This window comes from Lampetra fluviatilis, chromosome 1, assembly GCF_964198595.1.
Source record: "Lampetra fluviatilis chromosome 1, kcLamFluv1.1, whole genome shotgun sequence".
Taxonomy (NCBI): Eukaryota; Metazoa; Chordata; class Hyperoartia; order Petromyzontiformes; family Petromyzontidae; genus Lampetra; species Lampetra fluviatilis.
In genome coordinates this window covers 17,482,309-17,505,684 of record NC_136275.1, presented here as the reverse complement: position 1 = coordinate 17,505,684, position 23,376 = coordinate 17,482,309, and the positions used below count along the sequence as shown (strand labels likewise).

At 50.3% G+C, this 23,376-nt stretch overlaps 1 protein-coding gene across 2 annotated transcripts in view; it reads left to right on the top strand.

Annotated features, from left to right (window-relative positions):
- Window positions 1–6,346: 6,346 nt before the first annotated feature.
- The window catches only part of LOC144933391 (ETS translocation variant 1-like), a 33,533-nt gene continuing 16,503 nt past the window's right edge, over window positions 6,347–23,376 (top strand). The window contains exons 1-8 of one of the 2 annotated variants that reach the window (XM_078858111.1): window positions 6,347–6,775; window positions 8,739–8,797; window positions 9,555–9,618; window positions 9,753–9,800; window positions 12,306–12,359; window positions 17,126–17,255; window positions 17,543–17,857; window positions 18,540–18,862. In XM_078858111.1, the coding sequence (XP_078714237.1) occupies window positions 8,753–8,797; window positions 9,555–9,618; window positions 9,753–9,800; window positions 12,306–12,359; window positions 17,126–17,255; window positions 17,543–17,857; window positions 18,540–18,862 (979 nt within the window). In that variant the 5' untranslated portion in view covers window positions 6,347–6,775; window positions 8,739–8,752. Of the gene's footprint in view, window positions 6,776–8,738; window positions 8,798–9,554; window positions 9,619–9,752; window positions 9,801–11,344; window positions 11,644–12,305; window positions 12,360–17,125; window positions 17,256–17,542; window positions 17,858–18,539; window positions 18,863–23,376 lie in introns of those variants that run through there. The other variant, XM_078858119.1, reaches the window with a different exon arrangement.

Sequence of the window (23,376 nt, the reverse complement as noted above, 5' to 3'; positions counted from 1 at the left end):
GAAGTAAACTATGAGAGCCTTTCACTTTGATGTGCATGTTAATGAGTTTTTGTTGTTGTCGTTACAGTGTGATAAATGGGGAGTGGTAGAACAGCGGGTGGCGCTCTGCGCTACGAGCCCCAGCCACCCCAGTTCGATTCCCGCTCACGGCCATCACCAGTGGCGATTATCTGAACCGGTCCCTGGGCCTCCCCTAGGTCGACTCAGCATCAAATTAGTGCCTGGTGCGGTGTGTAAGCTTGGCCACTAGGGAGACGAAGGCGCCCGGGCGTGAAGCTGGCCACCCACCCCTTCGTGTGCCGTTCCGACCTTCATAGGTGCTCGCGAACAGCACTTGCCCCTACAGTCTGTAAGGCTATACGAGGTGGGGGTGGGGGCTTTGTCTCTGTATATGGCCACATTCAACCAGCGTGAGACACAAGAAGGTACACACACAGCTCAATAAAATAACCATTTGAAAAGAGGCAACTCTGTTTGTTTTGCGACTTCCTTGCTTTCGTAAAGATTGTACCAGGCTCCCTGGCAGCGGTGAACTCACACCGGGGCAGACTTTGCGGCGGGAAAGACCAAGACAGGCATCTCCAACAAAATACAAATCTTGACGTTTCATATGTGCTTTTCCCATTTTTATTTTACTCGTGCCAGCGCAGCCCAGAGGATTCTGGAGGTTAGCCGCGGCCGGGGCCAGAATGCCGCGTTGTAACTATTCCACTATCCGCAGGCCTATTGTAAGATTCCTCTTTTGTGTGAGGTCCGAGGTCCTAGGACCTAGGCAGATCGACACTCTTGCCCCCCGCCCTAACTTTAACAGCCATGCTTTGTGCTACCAGTATCGTGTCACTGAGACAAAACAATTGTCCCGATCAGTACATTGCCCCCTTGTGTGAGTGACGCAGTACATTGCCCCATGTGTTACTGAAGCAGTACATGCCCCCTTGTGTGAGTGAAGCAGTACATGCCCCCTTGTGTGAGTGACGCAGTACATGCCCCCTTGTGTGAGTGATGCAGTACATACCTCCTTGTGTGAGTGACGCAGTACATTGCCCCATGTGTTACTGAAGCAGTACATGCCTCCTTGTGTGAGTGAAGCAGTACATGCCCCCTTGTGTGAGTGAAGCAGTACATTGCCCCATGTATTACTGAAGCAGTACATGCCCCCTTGTGTTACCTAAGCAGTGCAATGCCTCCTTTTTGCGTCATCACTTGGGACCAGGCTAAGATTACAAAGATAGCCAAGCGAATTGCGAGTGGACCCCGAATACAAATAGTACTGTAAATGCTATGGTGCCAGCCATACGAATGTGTAATTTGCAACGCTGAATCAGCACTCACAAGCACGGATACACCTTCACTGAAACACACATATATAGGGTTTTGTGGAAACTATATTACGTGAAAATATATTTGTGCATCTGTGAGTCAGAACGTGAGTAATCTTCATCAAGTCAAATCGGTGCTCAATACAAATCTTAAGTAACCAGTGAAGTAGGGCAATGATGATGAGCTAATTGTATACAACTAGATTTGAAGCTTTCGTGAATGCAGGAATCTATACTCTTTGGTTCTTTCGGTAAAGTCATGTGGGTAGAAGAAGAATATAAAAAATATATATCAGAAAAAAAAATCCAGCAGTGGAACTGCTGAACCAGCGAGAGAGCTGTGATATATTACTTTTTATTTGATGTTTCTACCTACGTGACTTTACCGAAAGAACCAAAGAGTGCATTTTTAAAGTAGGTCAATAAAAACCGTGACAGAAGATTTTTGCCATGCCAATGCCATAGCGTTTTAGAAACCTGTCTTTTGTGGCCCAGGATTCGAGCTCACACAGAGATTCGCTACGTCGTGTGTACCCTGGCATCTAATTTGCCTATTGCAATGTCTTGCGTCAGACCGCAGAATGTGGGGCACGCAGAGCGAGCTTCGAAAAGCGTCACGTCGGTTTGGGCACGAGTGTCGTTGGGTAACCACTGCCCTCTTGCACAAGGAATTGCTTCCTGTAAGACGCCCGTGCGTGCACTTTCTGGAGATAAAAGCGCGTCCTAGAACTGCTCTGCAATATGCCCTTGCCATTTATCGGAAATCGATGTCCCATCTGCGTGCAAGCGATTGCACAAATCGGAAGCGTAACAAGAAATCCTTGGTCTTGGGTTGCTTAAAAGTGCAGCAACCACAAAATTCATGCTCTCATGATTATCATCATCGTCGAGGTGGTACATTGACACAGAGCCTGTGTGTGTGGGGAGCGGTGGCGCAGAGGTTCATGCGCTGCGCTATGAACGTGAAAATATAATTCTTAATATATTTTGTTCCCACAAATCTGGCTGTCCGCCTGATGATGCTAATTACTGGCAAAACGTCGTACTCAGATTGTAAATGTTGTGAATTTGTTCTCCAACACATCGGTGTGCTGTACTAGTAACGAATTGGCATGTTTTGTTTACGTGACAACCCTTACTAATTGGGTGTGTCAGGTGGTGGCGGGTTTCACGACACATTCATATTTACGCGATCTAACCCAAAACATCTATATTATGGATGATATTGGTCGCGAAAGCCTACGTGTTAAACTGACGAAAACATAAGTTGATTCCCGGCCGCGGCTAACATTAGTGGCATGTAATATCCAAACCGGTCCTGAGCGTTCCCTAGGTCGACTCAGCCATAAATGAGTCACTTGTGCGGTACGTAGAATATTGGTGCTGATGGAATCACCCCACCATGCACCGTGAACGGCCTTAATCACTGTTCGATAACAGCGATTACCCCCAACAGACGATGTTATCATCGGTAAACCGTCAAGCCGCACTCATTCTCGGAACAAGTGTTGTTAGCAAGTAGCTATTAAGGCCGGAATGGTACACAAATGATGTGGCCAGCAGCACATCTGGGTCGCGTTTGTCTCACACATCACACACCGGCGTGTCGTCTGTATGAAATGGAACCTTTTTTATTGCCAGAAAGGGTAGAACCTATTCTTATTTTTTCATACTTTGATACCGCATAAAAAGGTTCCCATTTTTTTGCTGCTCACCACGAGCTATAAGCGGTCCGATAGTGCATTGTCATTGGACTGTTCGCCTTTTGGCGTTCCCTGGTCTGACACTGGTGAGACCAGGCCCTATCAGTTTCAAAGACAATGCATATATTATCAGAGCATGTTTTTTGCATTTTCACCACAAGTACGTGTGGTTAATGCGAACTTGATTTCTTGAAAAAGGGTTGTATTTGGTGTTTGAACATCTTTACACCTGTTTTATTGCCAGAAAGAGAAAAAACGTATTCTTATTTTTTCATACTATGTTGTATGTATGTTAAACTTCTTTCGCACTGTATGGAGTCAGCCGTGCTAATCGGAGGTCTCGACCTAAGCGATGTCCAGGAAAAGTTCGCATACCACTTAATGCACGTGTCACCAGTGGCTGGTAACCGAACCCAGGCTACGAAGAGCATACATTCCAACCCTAGCTATATAAGCAATCCTATGACAACCTGTTTGTGCGATGTGGTGGTCACTGATTGGTCACCCATCCAAGCACTGTCCACGTTCAACTCTGCTTAGCTTCCAGAAATGCGTGTTATGATCTGGAGCATTCCGCGCGATTCGCTCATTATGTGCCGTACAGTGATGCAAGACCGCGACTCTTCAAATTGGTCGAAGTGGCCAAACTGGCTCCAATGTGTGGCTGGTCTGGTTCGGTTCTGGGGCAATGGGGCAGTGTAAAGAGCCGTACCAAATACAATGGGTTATGAATATCCGAACCCGAGAAATGAAACGTAACATTTGGAATCATGATAATGAAACGTGACATGACACATCTAGAATACCTCTCTCTCGACATGGTTGTGGCTATTAGTCACCTGCATACCACCGACCCGTGAAGCCGTGATACGATATACCCTGGTTAGGGGTATTGCCAGCGTTCGTGGTAGCCAGTGGTCAAAGGTCCATTCTGGTAATGTGTCTTGTGAAAGGCCGGCACCTAAGCACTGTCAGTCTGCAGTTTACCGATTCGATTGTAATCGAATAAGGGCTTCGGAGGGCTATTTAATTCAAGACCGGCATCGTGGGTGAACGCCTCTCGTCGCTGGACGGGTCACGTGAACGCTATGGCAGAACATAAACGGGTGGACGATTCATCGATAACAATTATAATCGATCACTTTGTGGTCAATTACTTAACAGTGACAGCCGCCTCCACAAGCGCCTGATGCCGATGACGTCATCAAGCCATACCCCTCACCTCCCGTCCAGCGGCGCACGTGGGAACAGAGGTGACACATGTTGTCCGATTCATTAAGTAATCGATAGAGTAAATCGTTTACTTTAGTAAATGGATATCCCATTAGCACGGTTGGCTACATACTGTGGGAAAGAAGTTCTACATAATACATAGATTATAACCAACGGTATATTAATAGCATATTTGTCTTTCCGTCTACTTTATTATTGTCGTGGAAGAAATACCTTTTTACGTGGAGAGTATTATACGTAGAAGACACATTGCTTTGACTCCTGATATATCACGTGTTCTTTGTGATTTATATTTCCCACAGCGAGGCTAATGATTACATTGTTTAAATGTCTCATTCTAGTTCTCTTATCCGTTCTAGAGTTCCAGGCAGTGTATATACTCCGCCAGTGGTGCGCGTCACCCACACTTGAAACGCGAGGTTCCTTCACCTGGGGTGCACTGTTAAGTACACAACTACTTTGTTTCATTAAACCGATGTACATATAAACATAGTTTTTTTTTTATTACAATTGAGAACTAAAGGCGTGCAAGGCTGCAGTAAATGTGATAAGAACCACTGTTCTCAAAGATTAACAGCATAGCGGCGAACACGCGCGGAGCGACAACATCGATTGCGTCGCATTAGAATGGAAGTGTTAAACATCACGAAACGGGCAATGGCAGAGCGCGATGTGTCAGAAAAGTTTTACTTCCATTTGCGCTGTCGGCAACGCGCGCGAGCATCCCGTGTGGAGGGCTGAACCATTTAGAGGGAAGATCTAATTTCGATTTATTTTTTGTTAAACAGATATTGCGATTGGATTTGCGATAAAAAAAATATAACTCCAGCTTCAGTTCAATATTCACAGTGTATTAGATTTAAAACATGTGATGGAGCTCACTTGATACAGTAAATTTAGCTGTGACGGTCCCACCTGATGACGGAGACTTGTGTTGCCTCCGAAACGTCGTGATTTATTATTTTATTTCTATTATTATTTCTATTATTTTATTATTTCTTTTTACCTACGTGACTTTGCCGAAAAAACCTAAGAGTATGAATCCTTGCAGTCACGAAAGCTTCAAATCTAGAATGTGATGGAGCATTACCACATGATACCATCAAAATATGAACAGCTCTATATATTATAATGCAAGGATGAAAACTTTAAAGACATGAATTGCTTCCAACATGTATTTATTAAAATGTGTCAATTTAAATAGAACAATCAAGCATAGAACAATTGTTAAGTTAAACAAATAAAGTTATACCATAAGATAAAACAATTCCAATAAGAAAGTAATAGCACTTTTCAAATCGCAGGATTGCGATTTGCTGATCGCATTGTTTCAAATTGCGATTTCCATTTGAAATCCATTCATCGTTCAGCCCGACCGGCCATGTGTGTTGCCTTCAGCCGCCGCTTGAGGCGCTACCAAACAAAGCACACAGACACACGCAACACAATGGCTTTGGTGAACGGTGGCGATTCGCGGCCGGGCGATTAACTCGGCCAGGGCGATGCGCACCCTCCCCCCCTATCTCCCTCCCCCCCTATCCCCCTCCCCCCTATCCCCTTCCCCCCTATCCCCTTCCCTCCTATCCCCCTATTCCCCTCCCCCCTATCGCCCTCCCCCCTACCCCCCTCCCCCCTATCCCCTTCCCCCCTATCCCCCTCCCTCCTATCCCCTTCCCCCCTGCTTTTTTATGAATGAACCCCTCGCGCCGTCAATCACCCGCAGCGGCGAAGTGACGCTCCGCCTCTTCCTCTCCCCTTCGCCCCCCCCCTCTCACGCCCCACCACCCCCACCCGCTCGCGTCTCGCACGCCCTCTCGGACTCTCTTCCTCCATTCTCACCCTCCCCTCCTCTATCGCTCACTCCAATCTACCTGCCCCTGTCTCCCTTCCCATCTCTGCACGCCCTCCACTCCTCCTCCCGCCTCTAGACCCCCCCCCCAATCTCCCCTCGATCATCCTCCACTCTACCCCCCCACCCCTTCTCTCACTTCCACCACCGCCCCCCTCACTCTCTTTCCCTCCCCACTCGTCAAACCCCGGGCCCAATGAGGCGGTGGTGGGGTGCTGGGAGGGGGTGGTGGGGTGCCGGGAGGGAGCCGCGGGGAGGTGGGAGGCACACAAACACTCGGACATTGCTGTCGCTGCTGCTGCTGCTGTAGCTGCTGCTGTTGCTGTCCCTGATCCGACACCAACGCAGTCGCTCAGTCCTTTTTTTTAATTCGTCCACGTTCACGGGCGCACACACGCACCGTCTAAATTAGACGCTACAGCGTTTGCCGGCACAGCGGACTGCTGCAGCTGCTGTTGCTGCTGCTGTTAAAAAGAATTGGACCTCGATGATACCGACGGAAAATAATTAACTACCGACGCAGTGACAGCAGAACGAGAAGTGTGGAGAAGACAGCGGTGTTTGTTGATGGTGCTACTACAATTGAAGCAGATGCTCTGGGCCCACGTGATCGCGAGCGGACACGGCGCTGGGTGGCTCCGTGTGATTTGAGACAAAGACGCGAACGAGAGGTGAGCGAGCGAGGGATTTGTCTTTATGCCTTGCCTGTCCCTCCTGTCCCACCACGCTCCGGCGATGGGACAATCCCACACATGGACACACCGACACGTGGATTATATTATAGATCGACGCGGATAGTCGCACGGACGGGGCAGACGGACGGACGGACGGCATGGATAAACACGTGGACGAACGCACGCGCGCACACACACATACATTTGCGTTTACGCCGTGCGGATACAAGGACAATTGGAACAGACGCATGGATACACGGACGGCACGAATGGAAGGACACGCCGTGCGTGTGGAGGACGCATCAGACGCATGCGAACGGTCGGTCACATGGACACACGGAACGGACAGGCGGACGCGGATAGACACTCGAACACAGATGGGGGTGGGACACACACAAACGCACGGATAACAGGTGGACGACACCGTGACGGGAGGGATGAAATTGCCATCCCGGGTGAGACGGCGTCTTTTGGGTGTCGCAGGGGCCCGCAAGGGACGCAACTCTCACAATCGCCATTATCCTACCGGCGAATGCTTCGGGGGATGAGTTCGCTCCTTGAGTCGGGTGGTGTAGGGGAGTAACGGAGAAAGGATGCGAGTCGTGAGTGAGTGAGGAACGGGATGTTGTGTTGAGGTTTTTTTTGTTTGGGGGGGGGGGGGGCGGCTCCTGGTGGATGCGCGGTGGATGGATGATAACCCCTGCGTGGTGACTGGGCTCACTGACCAGAGAACACTGCAAGGGTTGGCGCTACATGCTCGGCTTTGGTCTACGCGAGTGGTGTGCGCTGAGTTTAGATGTATTGGACTACATTCGTGAAGGTAGGCTGGGGTTAGGACTAGTCGTGAGGCGTAGGCGAGGTTTAGGACGTCAGGTGTGTGTGTTATTAGCTGGGTTTAGGAATCGGCTGGGTTTAGTACGAGCTGTGTGGTGTAAGCTGGGTTTTGGACTACATCTGTGGTATAGGCTGAGTTTTAAGAATATACAAATATAGAGAAGTATGAGAGTGAGGAGGTAGGGTTCGTTGGCCCGGTGGCATGAAACGATCGGTGGCATTTTCTCCTAATTTGACATAAAGCGGCACCAATCTACAGACCCAAAAGCCATAGGACTTACAACTGAGAGAAGACTGGCCTTAAGGACTGGTGGATCTGGGGGGCATGATGGAGGGATATATTTAAGAGGCGGTGTCTAGGCTGGGTTTATAGTTCTCGAATAATTGTTCGTGTGAATTACTTGTACTTACGACTATTAGGACATGACGTTGTGATGAGACGACTTGAGACTCTAGGGGGTAGTGTTGTGAGCTTCATGGTTTAGGACGAAGGGCGAGTGTCAGGCTGGGTTTGCTTTAGGACTGTATACTACTAGGGGCGTTTAAGGCCAAATACCACCGGGGCTTATGGCTTACGGCTCTCGTAGTGTGGCCTGATGAGGCTGGTAAGTTATCACTTGTTGACCCGCCCATACTGGATATCTGTAAAAAATAAAAAGGATCTTCATAGCTCATCGGATTCTTCCAGTCTAAATAAAGATTCTGATTCTTGTTGTTGGTGCTAGTCCAGTGCTGGGAGGACTGTATAGCCAGAACCCTAAGCCATAGTTATAGCACAAGTCAGGGTTGTCCGAGCAGTGTGTCGGGGCGAACTCCGCTTTCCCCTCCCCCACACCCACGGGCAGTATTGGAGAGGGTGGGTGGGGGGAGGGTCCTCCTGCAGTTGCTGAAGCTGCTGTAGTTGATGGTGGGATGTGGGGGGGGGGAGTTTGTGAATGGAGCTCAGCCCGCGCCGCCTGATTCCATTCATAAAAACCGAGGCGCACGCACGTACAGATACAGGACCAAAGAAGGCGCTATCCCATAGATTATAAGCGCCGCCGTGACAACTGCATAGTACGTACGTGACACGAGGACGGACCTGTGATTGAGGATGTGTGACATTTTATTGTTTTCTTGCCGGCAGAACCGACAGCTGTGATGGACGGATTTTACGACCAAGAAGTGCCTTACACGGCCAGTGGCGTAAGTATTATTTACATAGATACGCAGTGTTCACATTCGAATGTGTCATTTAGGGAACGAGCGAGTGTGTGCCGTGCACTGGTATACGAGTGGCGTGTGTCTGTGTGTGTGTGTAACAATACGAGTAAATGTTAACCCTCACCTGGAGTCTCTACACATGTTTTCAGGAGGGTCCTGCCTTCCACATCACAATCTTTGGCCAGTTTTGCTTTAGCGAGCGAGAACCTTCTCGTTCGCTGTGCTCGCAATGTTCACATTTGGCAGGTTTCACATTCAACAGAACCTCGGTCAATAGAATTCCTTTTGACGAGATAAAAAAATCGCCATGAGCGCGCACCCAATTTTGTCGAATCTCGGACGTAAGGCAAATGTTGTGCCCGAGTGTCTCTTCTATGGGTGACCGCCGCCAGGGCTTACCAAGGTGTGGTAGGTTGTGGGGGCTCACGAGGTTAGCCAGGAGATGGCTTCGCCGAGATAGTGCCGCAACATCGCAATGCAGGGGGTGGGGTGTTCTCCGGGTACTTCCGTTTCCTCCCGTGGGGAGCCAAACACTAATGAATGTAAGTGGGCAAAAACATCGCAATTGTGCAAGGACCCGCCTAAAAAGAGTCTGGCTTTGCACGGGTAAACTATTTCCATTATTTTCGTATGTATTTTCATGTGTACTATGCAATTAAGTTGACGTTCAAATGAGATGGTTGTGTTTAAGTAACGTTCGCGCCCTGTTGTTTTCTTCGCTGGCGATTTGTTTTTCCAGCCGCCAGATCGCTTGGTCAAGCACGTATTGGAAGGAGCTGTGGGTTTGGCACAGGAGTCTGAAGGTATGGGCTGAAAGATATACGAACACCAGCCTGGCGTCTCACCGGCAACGTCCGTGAGACTTCCCCGTGGCGTTGACGTTCGCAGTGACCGCACCAAATCGTTGTAAAGTGGCGTGTTTTTGTATTTCTTGCAGAACTTTTTCAAGACCTCCGTCAGCTCCAGGAGGCCTGGCTCGCAGAAGGTGAGGGTTTCAGCCTAGATTCTCTCTCCAAGCTGTGCGCTCGCGGTACCTGCTGCTGCTGTTGTTGTTTCACGGGATAAAACATTTTTAAGTACAGGTTAACACCGTTAATGCATTAACTCTGTCTCTCGACTGTGATGCAAGGGTGGAGTTATAGGGGGGGAATGTTTAAGAACTCTCCTATCGACGATCCACTTGGAACAAAACTTGATAATATTTTGTTGAGCTCAGGAACTTTTACCCTATTTGGACAAACCACTTCCTCCGCGGCTGGCGTGAGCGCTGCCGTTCTTGTCGCTAATTACATCATTTCAAGAATTGGCATGTGTTGTTTGTACAATAAAAATATATGTGATTTCTTTTTTTGCTATTCTCCATTGACTTAAAGTAAATAATAATAAACACAATTTCGAACACGTAAATATTCTACGAATCGGACGCATTGTTCGATCGAGAGCTCGGAGGCACGGAGCCAGAACTCTTGCCTAAACAGGTGAGGGCCTTGAGCTGCTTTTTGAAGGCAGGTGGTGATTTGATGCTTTGCGTATGTGCAGCGGGAGAGCGTTTAAGAAGGCATGATTCCGTGTGTCCCGTTTTCGTTTTGAGAAAGGGGAACTCGATGGCTGCTGTTTCTTGGAAACCCAAATTTGTGTACGTCTGGTCCCACAATCTCATAATGGTCTGAGCACGCAACTTTGTGTTCAGCATCCACTTGAGCCGCTCGGTCATTAACGGTGATGCGTAAACAATTCCTCCGTGTGGCCTGTAACTCCCAAATAATGCGTCTTCATCTTTTTGTGCCGTATCATTTAATTTGACTTCTCAAAATATTTCATTGTAAAGTTAAGTTTTATGATTTTCCCCCCTCCGTATCACGGTGTTGATTGTTTTGGCCAGACAATGTGCAGTGGAGCTCTACTCTTATGCACACGTCGCTTGTGTCCTCTTCCTCTCAGATATTGTGTAAATCTGTTGTTATGATAAACCGGTCCATATAATTTTAGAGGTGTTTAAGAATGATCTTGGTAACCCGCAGATGTATTTTATAAGCCATGCTAGGTCCATTGGAACACACTCCGGTCCACTCATTTAGTACATATTCTCTCTCCACAGTTGGTATTCCAACGAACTTCATACTGTAATTCACTTTCATTCATTTGCCTCATCTACTTCTCAACGAGAACGACTTTTCTGAAACGAACTTTTGTGGTTTCTCGGGTTTTTCCAGAACACCCCCTCAAGCACTCGCGATGTTTACTTGTCACTCCCCGTCATCGTGCCACCATCTTGACGGACGGCGGATGGTGATGCCCTGACGTATTCATCCGGCAGCAGATTAATAATCGCAGACGATGTTGATCATTTCTTCACGTCGTGAATGGCGATCGCGGCTTCGCGCTTCTATAGGGCTGCACTGCGCATTCATTGGGGGGGGGGGAGGCGGTGACGGATGGATGGATGGGTGGTGGTGTTTGTGGAGGGGGATGTGGGTTGGAGGGGGAGTGGGTGGGGTGAGGTGGGAGTCTGCTGTCCCGCCTGCAAGCCAGCAGGCAGGCAAAGCAGCATGACACCGATCATCATCATCATCGTCGTTGTCATCACCGCCGCACCAGTGCCGTTGCGCGCTTTACTCTCGGGCTGCCGCATCCGCTGCCACTCGCCTCGGCTGACGGCGGCGGGGGGGGGGCGCACGGGGCGAGGGATGTGGGATAGAGGCTCCGATGCAGTCAATCTACCCGCGCTAGCAGCAGAACCGCGTGGCATTCGCAGCGGGCTGCAGTGCCGCCAGCGGAAGCTACGGCCGCAACAACGGCAGCGGCCGTGCCCGTGGAGGGTTTTGTCGGTGAGCCTGCGGGGGAAGGGGGGGTGGGTGGCCGCTGCGCGTGCGGGCGTGCCCGTGTGACGGTGCATACTGGCCCGGAGCGTGGCGCCACCGCTCAGCCCCACACGTCCTGCTGGGAGTTTCGTCTCTGGAGCCACCCGATTTCGCATTGAGCCGCCTTTCCTGGCGAGCAGTGAATTTATTACGGCCGCGCGTTCCTTCATTATTCATCTGTGTTGGGGGCCACTTTGATGATTTTTTGCCGCCGTGGCAGTTCTTCCGATGAGGCCGAATTGATCAGTCGCCCTTTCAATATTAATGCATATTTCATATTTCTTTGCTGAATGGATTTGGGTGATTTTTTTTTATTGAAGTGGATGTTTGTTGTTGTTGTGCTCGGGAAGTCCAAGCTTTTTATGGCTCGTCAAGTTAGTTGACCAAAGCACTTTGTTTCAAAATCTTCATAATATTCAACACTACATTTTGTTGTACATGTATATACTTTGAAATGATAATGTTGATTAAATTGTTGTTGTCATTATATCCTTCAGTGACGGTGTTCACAAGTGGCGCATTATATGTTCATTGCACTGTAATGTGTCAGACTTACGTGCCGCTAGCGCTGATGATGTAAGTGCGTTTCTTCTTCCGTTTTTTGACCGTTGGGGTGTTCTCGTTTGCAGCCAAAGTCCCAGATGAGGATGAGCAGTTTGTGCCAGACTTCCAAGCAGAGAACCGTAAGTTTCCAAGATTAGTTTTTTTAACTTGCACCACCTTTTCCCCGTGCCTCTCCCGAAGCTTCTCCTCCCACCTACAAATGTTATTCATCCATTTAATTCCATACTGTTTTGTATAGTAAAAAAAAATAGCGGACAGCGCTCGGGCAAAAATCCGCAGATGCTGCGTGTGTGGGTTATTTTTTTCATGCCACGCGAATTCACCTGGCGTACCGTCGCTACGTCAGATTGTTGCTGTGTGTGGTGGCCTTGTATGCGACATCCTTATTGACTTTACTCATTGCTTAGTGCCACCTTAACCCGGCCGTCATGGAGGCTCATCCTCACACCCCTGCCGTTTTAAGGGCAGTGTTTCTCAACGCCACCTCCACGCGTATTTACACGACTACCAACTGGCAAAGGCGTATGCTGTGCGCTGGCTTGCTCTAATACGAACGTGAACAGAAACGATTTTGGCAATCGTGAAAGCATGGACCCTGGCGGGATTGGGAAAGGGGTTTTGTCGGGGTCGGGGGATGGAGGGTGCGGTTGAGAAACACTGGGATTCACTTCCCCTTTCCAAATCCGGGGTCGCTGAAGTGTTATAAGGCGACGAAGTGCAACGCTCATTAGTTAAGGATATGCGCGAGCTACGCCGTGCATTAGATCGTGACACACGCCGGCGTGTGCACGATATTGTCGGTTGCCTTGGAAACTTTCTATTTTTTTATGCTATCCTAAGTTCACGCATCAATTCCTACCGCTGCGTCTCCATTCTCTTGGTGTTCGTTGTGTTTAATGACCACGTGCCAACAGTGGTGACGATGATGAGGGCTCTTGTCGATCGCCCATTCTCTTGTCCGTGGCACTGTCGCCAATTGATGAGCGCCCAGTCCCTTTGCCCACGCGGCCCCACTGCCAATGCTGCCAGGTGGATGTCTACCTCCTCGGGCAACGCGCGCGCTCGTTGTCACTTTTACGATCGAGCGTTGGTCCAAATGCGTCCCGAGTCTTTGAAGTGGACGCGCGGTGAGCGTGTGGACCGTACCGTGAAACAAGGCGTGTTACGACGATTTAAGACCATCGATTGGGGAGGGGGATCACGAGAGGCGGGGGGCAGCGGCCGCTCGGTCTCCGGGGGAGAGGCAGGTTTTCAGAATTTTTTGTTTTACAATGTGCTGCTACTCTTCTTTGCCCTTATTCCTCGTTCATCCACCTCGTTTATTCCCCCCCCCCCCCCCGTCTCTCTCTACTTTTCTTGCCCTTCACCGGTGGCATCTCCACAACTCTCTTCTCCATCTCTCCTCCACCTACACATGCCCGTTTATTTTGCGTGTAGATGCATCTATCTCTGAGTGCAGAAGAAAAGTCCAAAAGTTCGAGTGTCTCCTTTCTTAAATTAGTTGTTAGTGCCTTGCTCATCGCTATTAGCGACCAGTCTGCCAGTGGTGCAAATTCCACATTTTCGTTTGTGTGCCGTTGGATTTCGCTGATTTCGGGGCACATAATGACTCGCCCCCTGACCCTGAACGGGGTGAGCGCTTCAGCAGAATGTCACGATTGCGGGCGTCCAGTTATTATTTTTTTGCCATCCTAATTGCATCATTTCACATTTTCTTCTCGTTTTGAGGGGTTCTTGTTCCCTCCGTTCACTTAAACATGAACAGCATTTCATCGTTTTCATCAGATAATCATCACTGGTCTTGGCTGTGGAGTGGGAATTGAACTCTGGTAGTCGTGTTCGTAGTAAAGTGCGCTAACCACTGCGCCTCTGCACCCCACATGCATGCGCACGGCATCCCTTCTCTATCTGTGATTGGACGGCGGGACAAAATGTGTACGCGGTGCGACGTTTGAAAGAAATTCAGCCATCAGCGTTGTTGCATACGCGCCGGGGCCACGCATCCCCGGCGTGTTTTTGTGTCACCACGTGTGTGAGCGAGGCCTGCCTGGGCCGCACCGGCGCTGCTTGTTTTCGGAGGGGGCAGCAGCAGCACCAGGAGGTTTTTGATTGCTGACAGCTTGAGTGGGGAAGAGGAGGACGGGAAGTGAGCTTTCGGGTGGAGGGATTTTTGTGAATGGACTTTGGGCTGCGGAGGCTCGCAGCCTGCCGCGGCACGCTGCGCCCACTTTATGAATGAAGTCTTTTGTGGCGGGGGGGGGGGGTTCACGTGTCTGGTTTCAGTCAACCGAAGAAACTGCAGGCTTGGGCTGAAGGTCGTAAAACTATTTTTTTTAAGCGCGTTTCCCCAAAAGGGAATACATTATGGAACATTTCCACAACCAGCCGAGATGGGGAGAGGGAGTATAATTAGTCTGGATAATGTGCGGCAACATTTATTATTTAAACGAAAACAAAAACGTAGCATTCTGTTTTCTTTTTTTGCCCCCTTGGATTGGAAACCATTTCTTTTTTTTCCAACGCGCCGGTCGGTGAACGGGACCAGAGAAGGGGGTGCCCAGGGCTTGTTCAAACATTGCTCGCCAACCGACGTTAGCCGTGGCCCTGGAATCTAACCCTGCTCCACTGGCTTCGTAGCGCAGCCCTATAGCCAATGGCACCCCACCGCTACAACCCGTTCGGTAGCATTTTTTATTAAATGGTTACAGACCGGTTGGCGGTGGTGGCAGCAGCTGAAGCAGACGGATCCGATGGCGATGGCAGCGCTGGGGCTTGAAGAATGCCCAACAGAGAGGAGAGAGAGAGAAGGTTGCGTTTGAAGCTCCAGCTTTCAGTCGCTGCTGCCCCGTAAAGGTCAAGCCCGCCCTGTTGACGCTGCGGTTACGGGGGTCTGTAAACATCCTGCGCGTCATCGCCCGCCGGCTAAGATCGGAGATACGGAGAGCCGCGTCTCCATTTATGGAACTCGTGCTGCTGATGTCCTCCTGGCACAGCCGCATCATCGGTCCATGCCGTGTGACCTTGAAGGGTTTTTTTTCTTCTTCTTTTGTAAGAGATGACATTGATTAGCGGCACTGTACTATTGACAAACTTTGCCATCGTGTTCAATGTGGTGCACGTTATGTTTGCGCCGTTTGCTGCCCGACCCTCTTGGGTTCTTGCCACTGCTGCGGCCGCTGATGCTGCTGCCGGTCGTTCTTTGTTGCCATGCCGGTAGGCGCGGTGTGGTGCGGTGCTCTGAGTTGAAAAACCTTGCGAAATAAAAACAAAAAAACATGGCCACGGTTTTGAGAGACTGTGAGACACGGACAAAAACATTATCTTTGGCATTTTCACGTTTTTTTAAGTCGGCCAGGATCAATGGCTTCGTTATAAATGTTCCGTTATAAATAACACAAATCGGGTAGCAGAAGGTTGCGTTTAACAGCATCATAATGGCGCTCGCAAAGGCTCTCAGATAAAAGCGCTGTCTGGTGGTGTTGTCCCGACTACGTCTCCCTAAATGCCATGGCCAAATGAGTGCCATTCCTGACATCGAGTAGCAAAGAACCCACAAACTTTCATGTAATCTCCACAGTGGGGTGGGGGGGGAGAAAAAAAATTGCTGAACTGGAGACACTTCAGATAGGCCTCAACGTATTGTGTACGCAACAGATAATGGATTGCGCACGCAACAGATAATGGCATGCATTCGCCTTTTGCCAGACCTGGCCACGGTTAAGGGCTTCTGTTCCTGTCCCGCGAGTCTGCACAGAGCAGCAGGACCCGTTGTACGGCCTAACGAGCGTTATTAGAGCGCAGATTAGAGGAAAGCTAACGAGGCAATGAGTAATGGTGCAGAATGCCTACAGCCATGGCCCCTCGCCAAATTGCCATACTACTTCTCCGTTAATCGCACCCCAGTTCGTTTTGTTTTACGGGGGAGGGTGGAAGGGGGGGGGCACGGATTAATAACACAGGCTGGCAAACATCTGTTCCGTGCACCGCCACGACACGCCACACAGAGACAGCAATTGACGCCGATGATGCAAAATTAAACACGGGCCCCTGCCAAGTAACCGGAGCACGAGTGGGCACAAGCGAGCATGACCAGGCTGCGCGGTCGCTGGGTGCGTGTGCGCGGCATTGTGTGCCACACCGCGCAGAATGTTTACTCAGTTGGCTCATCCGCGCAGGTGGCTAGCCACCAGCGATTTGTCTCGACGTCAGTCGACAGGCGCGCACCTCCCCTTTCCGTGCGAGGGAGCTGCGACGGCAGCCACGGTGTCGGCACAGAGCGTCCGTTCATGCGTGAGGAGAGTTGTTGTTGTTGTTGTAAGTCTGGAAATTAGTGCCGTTAAATGGGTTTCATTGGGTTTTTTTTTTATCTAAATGAATGTTTCTCACTGAGCAATTGTTTTGATACCTGTGGAAAAGTTGATCGTTGATCGCTCATGCACCGAATAATTTCTTGCAAGCCACACAAACGCCGTGGCATATTTTTTTGAGCTTGAAACTGCTCGTTAGATTTATTTTGAGAGAATACAAACGTAGCAATGACTGAGTGACAAATGTAAAACGACTCAATTACATGTTGCCACGCCGGCTTGTCTTTGCAATATTGTTTTGTCATTACATCCAGAGAAATATAGTTTTAAAAAAATTGAGCATTTTTTTGTTTCTACCAAAAGATAAAATAAAATTTTCTTCACGGCAGATAAAAAAAAATCAACAGAGTAAGGCAAACCGAGATTCCTCACGATTGTGGGGGGCTCCCCACCACTCCCCGCCGCTCCCGCGCCACCCCCCCCCCCACACCATTTGCGCTGTACCTGTTTGCCAGTGGCGCCTTCCCTGAGTGGCGCCTTCCCTGAGTGGCATTCGCATGACCCTCTCTCCCCGCCAGTGGCGTTCCACGCGCCGTTCGTGAAGGTGAAGAAGGAGGCTCCCAGCCAGTGCCTGGGGCCGGCGTCCGCCTGCAGCCAGGGGCCACCGCCGCGCCTCGCGTATCCCTCGGCTCACCTCGCCAGTCCAAAGTGAGGAGCGTCCTGTCGCACCGTACCCCATTGCACCTCCTCCGATTAGCACGGTTGGCTACATACGGTGCGGAAGAAGTTCAACCTACATACATCCCACCGCCACTGCATTCACACCTGCTCCGTCCGGGTCAAGAATCCCGAAAATATTGATTTATTTCAGCACCCAGCATACAACGTACAGCATATCTCTCGCCACGGCTGTGGCTATTAGTAACGTGCTACCTCCTCCAAACTCGCTCCCCTTTCAAATCACCCCCCCCACCCCACGTGTCCACCGCGATTAGCGCCTACATGCAGAATGGCGGTGCCGAAGGCTTGAAGCTCAGGGGGACCCCGACGCTGGCCTGCACGCCCGCACTGTCTCCCCTGCAGCCGCCGCCGGCAACGGTCGCGGCGGCCCTGGGGCCGGTGGCGCTAGCGGCCGTGTCGGGGCCCCCATCCCGGCCCCCGGGGCTGGCGGGGGCGGCGCCGTCTCCGTCGCCCACGCGCTCCAAGCCCAGTGCATCCTTCTCATCCTCGTCGGTGCCGTCACAGGGCTACAGCAACGTGGCGGCGACGCTGCCCAACCCGGCCGAGAGCGCCTTCTACCAGGACGGCCGGTAAGCCACACCCGCACCAAGGGGCAGAGGGCAGAGAGTGGGGGTCAGGGGTCGTGAGTGGATGCTGGTTGCAGGGCGCAGTCGCGGCGCGGATAGAACGAGGGTCTCCCGTGGCGAATCGTTGAACTTGGGGTTAGAGTGTCGTCGAGGAATTGACGCTGGAATATTCGGCGATGAGAAATGCATCACGTCGCTCACGATACGTGTGGCCAATTGAGCATGTGAGAATGTATTATATACGATTTTTGCAATACGATACGCAAATGAGTTGTTGATATTACGTTCAGACTAATGGAGACCAATTCTGTACAAAAGGAGACGGAGAAAAACCAGAAAAAAAACAAAGGAGACGTGGAAAATCGATGACAATAATTGTTTTTTTTCATAACTGTAATCATGACAATCGAATCGCTGGAGTGGTGAATCATGATTTATGGGGAGGACCGTGCTTGTTCACGGCCCAACGTGTTCACATGTTCCAATGGCCAGCAGGTTCCACGCGTAATTTACGCATCGACACCTGTCGATAGTGAGGAGCATGATAATGCAGATGGGTAACAGAATATCATTACCCGAGCATCTGTTGAAAATAAGTTAAATAATTAAATCCGCATATTTCATGCCTCGGTGTTGATTTCCACCTCCCCCCTCTGACCCACTACCCCCCCCCCCGACCTCCAAGGCTGCAACGACAGCTGTCGGATCCGTGCCCTCCATTCCCGCTGCACGTGGCACGCTCCGGCTGCCCGCAGTTCCACCGCCAGGCATCGGAGCCACTCTCGGCGGGCCCCTTTCCCCCACAGGGGCCCCCAGGCGGCCTCAAGCAGGAGTACGTGGGGCCGCAGGGATACCCCGGGGAGGAGCTTTACCCCGGGGCCCCCCACCAGCACCCCCACGGCCACACGCACCACACGCTAGGGGGGGGACCGCCCCCCCCTTTCCAACCACAACCACCTCCTCCCGTCTCCATCAAGCAGGAGAGGAACGAGTGCCCCTACCAGATGGGTGAGCGAGCGTGTGCCTTATTAGCAGCTGCTTCGCTAATGAGATCGCGAGTGTTTAACAACATCTCCGTAATTGGCTGCGAGCGTCGTGGAGGAGGTGGGCTACTGCTGTGCAACCAGTTTGGTTTGACCGTTTGTCTGTGCGTGCGTGCGTGCGTTGCACGTGCTTAGAACAGCTTTTCCGTTGATGGCTGCCGTTATAGTTTTTGTTGTTGTTACTTGTATTCGTGAAGGTAATGCATATGAAAGTGGTTTTGTGACTTGGTCCTTAACAAGGCGGAAATAGACACTTTCATTGGTGAAGAGTTTGCAATAATAGGGTATTTCCCCTTTTTTCTGGCAACAAAACTGGAACCTTTTTACAAGAATTCATGTCTGCATTAACCACAATACTTGCAGTCAAAATGCAAACAAAAAACACACTTGTTTGCATTTTGACTGCAAGTATTGTGGTTAATGCAGACATGAGTCCTTGTAAAAAGGTTTCAGTTTTGTTGCCAGTGGAAATGAACGTCGCTTAAGCCCCCTACTTTGCAGACTTCAGACATTAAACGATTTGCCGAGTCCCTATTCATGACTTGGTCGTGCGCATTTAAACCATGTTCGCAAGCGATCCTAACCCTCGTCGTGTGGATCTTCCGTTTTTTTCCTCTAGATTTTGCTTTGAGAGTATTCGGCTTCTATAAGTGTCCACGTCATAAACCGCTTGGTTGAGCGATAATTTGTGGCCAGGGTCGCTTCTGAAAAAGAGCTATCTAGCTCGATGGGCCTTACCTGGTAAAATAAAAAATAGTAATAGATTGTGTGACAGTGAACGCGTGGCAACGGCTTCTGAGTATCACGCCCAAGCAACTCGGGCACCCTCCCCACCGGTCTGGAGCACACCAGGCGACGTCTGTGATGGCGACGAGTGGCCACATCACGGCGGGTAGATTTTTCAATCGAAATCGAATATAAATGTCCAGAATAACAAGCGTCGAACCACACGTTTAAGAATTGGTCGCTTGCTGCTTATGCAAACGTCCCACGAATGTTTGTGCTCTTGGAGTGAGCAAAACTGCATTGACGACAGGAATTGCGAGAAAACGATACGAACGAGAGGGTCAAAACAAACGACATTGATAACAGAAAATCGCTGCTCGCATCGAGATGCAACCCCCCACTCCGCCCGTGTCGTGCTGGGGAGAGCAGAGCATCGAATGTCTGCATCGTCAAGCACAGTTGCAGTGCAGAATTTTACTCGGTGGGTTACAAATCTCTGGGTCCACTCTCCACCGATCCCACCCCCCCACAGCTTCCCTTACCCCCCCTCCCCCCCCCCCCTCGGCCCCTCCCCTCAGCCGTCCACACCTCGTTTGATCGGCGGGCGGGCGTTGGCTGGTTTGGCGGCTCGCGGAATGGCGAGCGGCCGGATGGGTTTGACCGCTGCGCTGATTTCTCTGGCATCGTTAATCCCCCCCCCCCCCACCCAATATTTGGTCAATTCTATTGGTTGAGATGCATCTTGCTCACGAGTGCATGAAACGGCGCAGTGCTTAGCTGATGGCATATCGGATTCCCCCGGCAAAACCGCTCAAATGTCCTAAAAGGGCCTCTTATTGATCCGCCTTGTCTCGCTGAATAAAAAAAGTATCCGGGGAAGGGAGTGGTGGGGGGGGGGGCGCCTTGCCGTCAAGCTCGTTAGCTTCAAAGCGAGGAGGTGCGCCAGTGGCACTGGGCGAAAGAAGCTCGTAATGACTGCACTCCCACTTACGAGCGGTTGGCGCAACGTTAGCGATCACCGATTTCCAAACAATTTGCAGTCGCTTGCGTGGAAATGGCGGATAGAGAGGGGCGATGTGCGTTATCTGGCCTCGTGAAGCTCATTTAAAAATCGTGCCATTTTTTTAAATCTAACCTAAGGTGGGGGGGGGGCAGCTGTTTTGGAGAAAAAAAAAAACGTGGTTTCAGCGTTCGCTTGGCAGAGCAGCCCAAGACGTGGGAATCTGTTCCCGAGCAAGGCAGCGGCACCGAGTGCATTTCCATTCATGCGTTAGGCTTATTCCATCTGATGTTCGGAACATTTCTAAATGCAAGCAACTTGTTAATAATGGAGAGCTCCACGTCCCTCTGTGCACACTTCTCTCTGCAGGCTGCTTACCTGGAAAATCAACTTCGTGGATGACCGCTGTCGTTTGATATCATGACACTTTCTGCCGAGTTTCTATGCGTCCATTAGCCCTGTCTGGATATCGGTCAATAATGCGGCATGGGGTGTGCGTGAGGGGCGCCATGACTCTCCTAAAGACGATCCGCCACTGGGATATTATCAAAAAAACTATAGTATTAAGGTATTGCTATTCGGGATTCGGCCAATCAAAAACCGACCAAATTGATAAAACGGTTTGCCAAAACTTGGGACGAATGCCACAGAAAAAAATGCGCTATTTGCAAACGTGTTTTTTTCCCAAATATCCTAAATTATTGTTGATTCTAAATGTGGAAGGGGAAAAAACTGGAGGACCAAGAGAGAGTTCCACGCGACCCCGGGGAGAACGCTCAAACTCCAAAATATACAGGCGTCAGGGTCGGGATCGAATCGGTGCAAGTACCATAATTTTTACCCCCCCGCACGTGACCTGCCCATCGACCTGCTATGCCGTAACCATTTCTGTTGCTGCTGGGTGGACAGAGGCGAAGGGATTTAGAAACTTGCACCGTCGTTCTAACTGCCGCTTCGGGATATCAAAATGGCGTCATCTCGATTGCAAGTCTAGATACCGTGGCAGCATCGTGTGCCGATAATTATTCGAACACAGCAACACGTGTTTTTTACATCAGTTAGCACCATCATTATCAGCCACTCCAGGTGAGGGGAGTTAACATCACGCCACCACGGCGCCCAAAACACGTGCAAGCAACTCGTCGATTTAACAAAAATCGATCCTCACCCTCGCGACGGTGCGCACATAGAATTGCTCGTTGGCGACTTTGTGCAAATGAATCGCACAACGGGGGTGACGGATGGCAGACGGTCGAGAACAATGACGGAGTCAGATGGGTGTGGTTCTCTTGTTCCTTTCGTCTGTTATTTTGTTCCTTGTCTTTTTCATACCCCCCTGCCCCCCCCCCCTATTCCCTCCGCCTTGGTTAAATAAATTAACCCTCGGCCCCTCCCCAGCCAAAGGCTACGTTAACCCCCCTCCCCCACCCTTCTGCCACTACTTGAAAAACGGGCAGCCATCGTAATGATGTGTGGCACCGTTGGCGACACGCTCGACTCCTCCAATTCCAGTCGTTGCATCGGCCTTTGTGGACGACTCGGGACTGTCAAGAGTGACCTTCACGATGATTTTGCATTATTCTTCCTGCGCGAAAACGAACACGGGGACACTGCATCGTGTCCATTGGCAAACCTGGGCACTTCCACGTTTTTATAGTAGAGGGGGGCCGGCTTCATCCACAGAACAACAGCTGTTGACTTCCTACAAATTAGTGCTCATTTTATTTTTGTATTATTAAGCCGCGCCCTCCCCAACCCCTCTCCTCCATGGATTTTAACTCGGCGATCTCCGGATCATGAGATAAGCGTTGTGTCGCAGCTAAGCCGTGTAACGTCACCAGCGCGCATCATCGATTTGCCTGTGATTTTCTTGATGTCCTCATGCTGGGCAGCGTGCCCGCTCCTCTGTGACGTTTATCGCTGCTGCGTTTATTATAACGACGACTGGATCCAACTTCAGTTTACAGCGTGTGTGTGTATATATATAGGTCGACTCGGTCTCAAATGAGTACCTGGTGTGATGTGTAAACATCGCCACTAGGGAGACAAAGGCGGCTGGGCTTAGTGCTGGCCACCTACCCCCTCGTGTGCCATGCCGGCCTCATCGTGCTCGCTAACAGTACTTGTCCCACCAGTCTATTAAGGCTATATGGGGATCTTTGTCTTTGCATATCGAAAGACAAAGGACAGAGACAAACGTCCCCCCTGTAACCAGAGGGGCTGTTGAGGTAAGTGCTGTTAGCCCCGGCCGCCTCTGCCTGCCCAACACTCATGTGTACATGCCGCAACAGCTTCACGTTTAAGCTGAGTCGACCCAGAGCGTAGCACGCTAACCACCGCCTTTGTACATGTACATGTTTACGCGTACAGACTTGCAGACACACCACCGATGCCTGCATGTTTGTACATGTTTACGCGTACAGACTTGCAGACACATAATGTATGTATGTTGAACTTCTTTTGCACGATACGTAGCCATCCGTTCTAATCGGAGGTGCGGCGGAAGGACAACAAACTGAACGCAAAAAGCAGTTCTAAAGAAATTAGTTTTCAATCTAAATTAGTTTTCAATCTAGATTAGTTTAAAGGTGCCTAGCTTCAGCGGCTTCTTAATATCGGAAGAAAGAGCATTCCAGATAGCCACAGAAGCGCATCTGAATGCGCGCGATGCGGTGACCGTCTTTGTTCGATGGGCAGGCAAAAGTGGCTGCTGCGAGGATGACGACGGGAGTTCGCGTGATGGTTTATGCTCC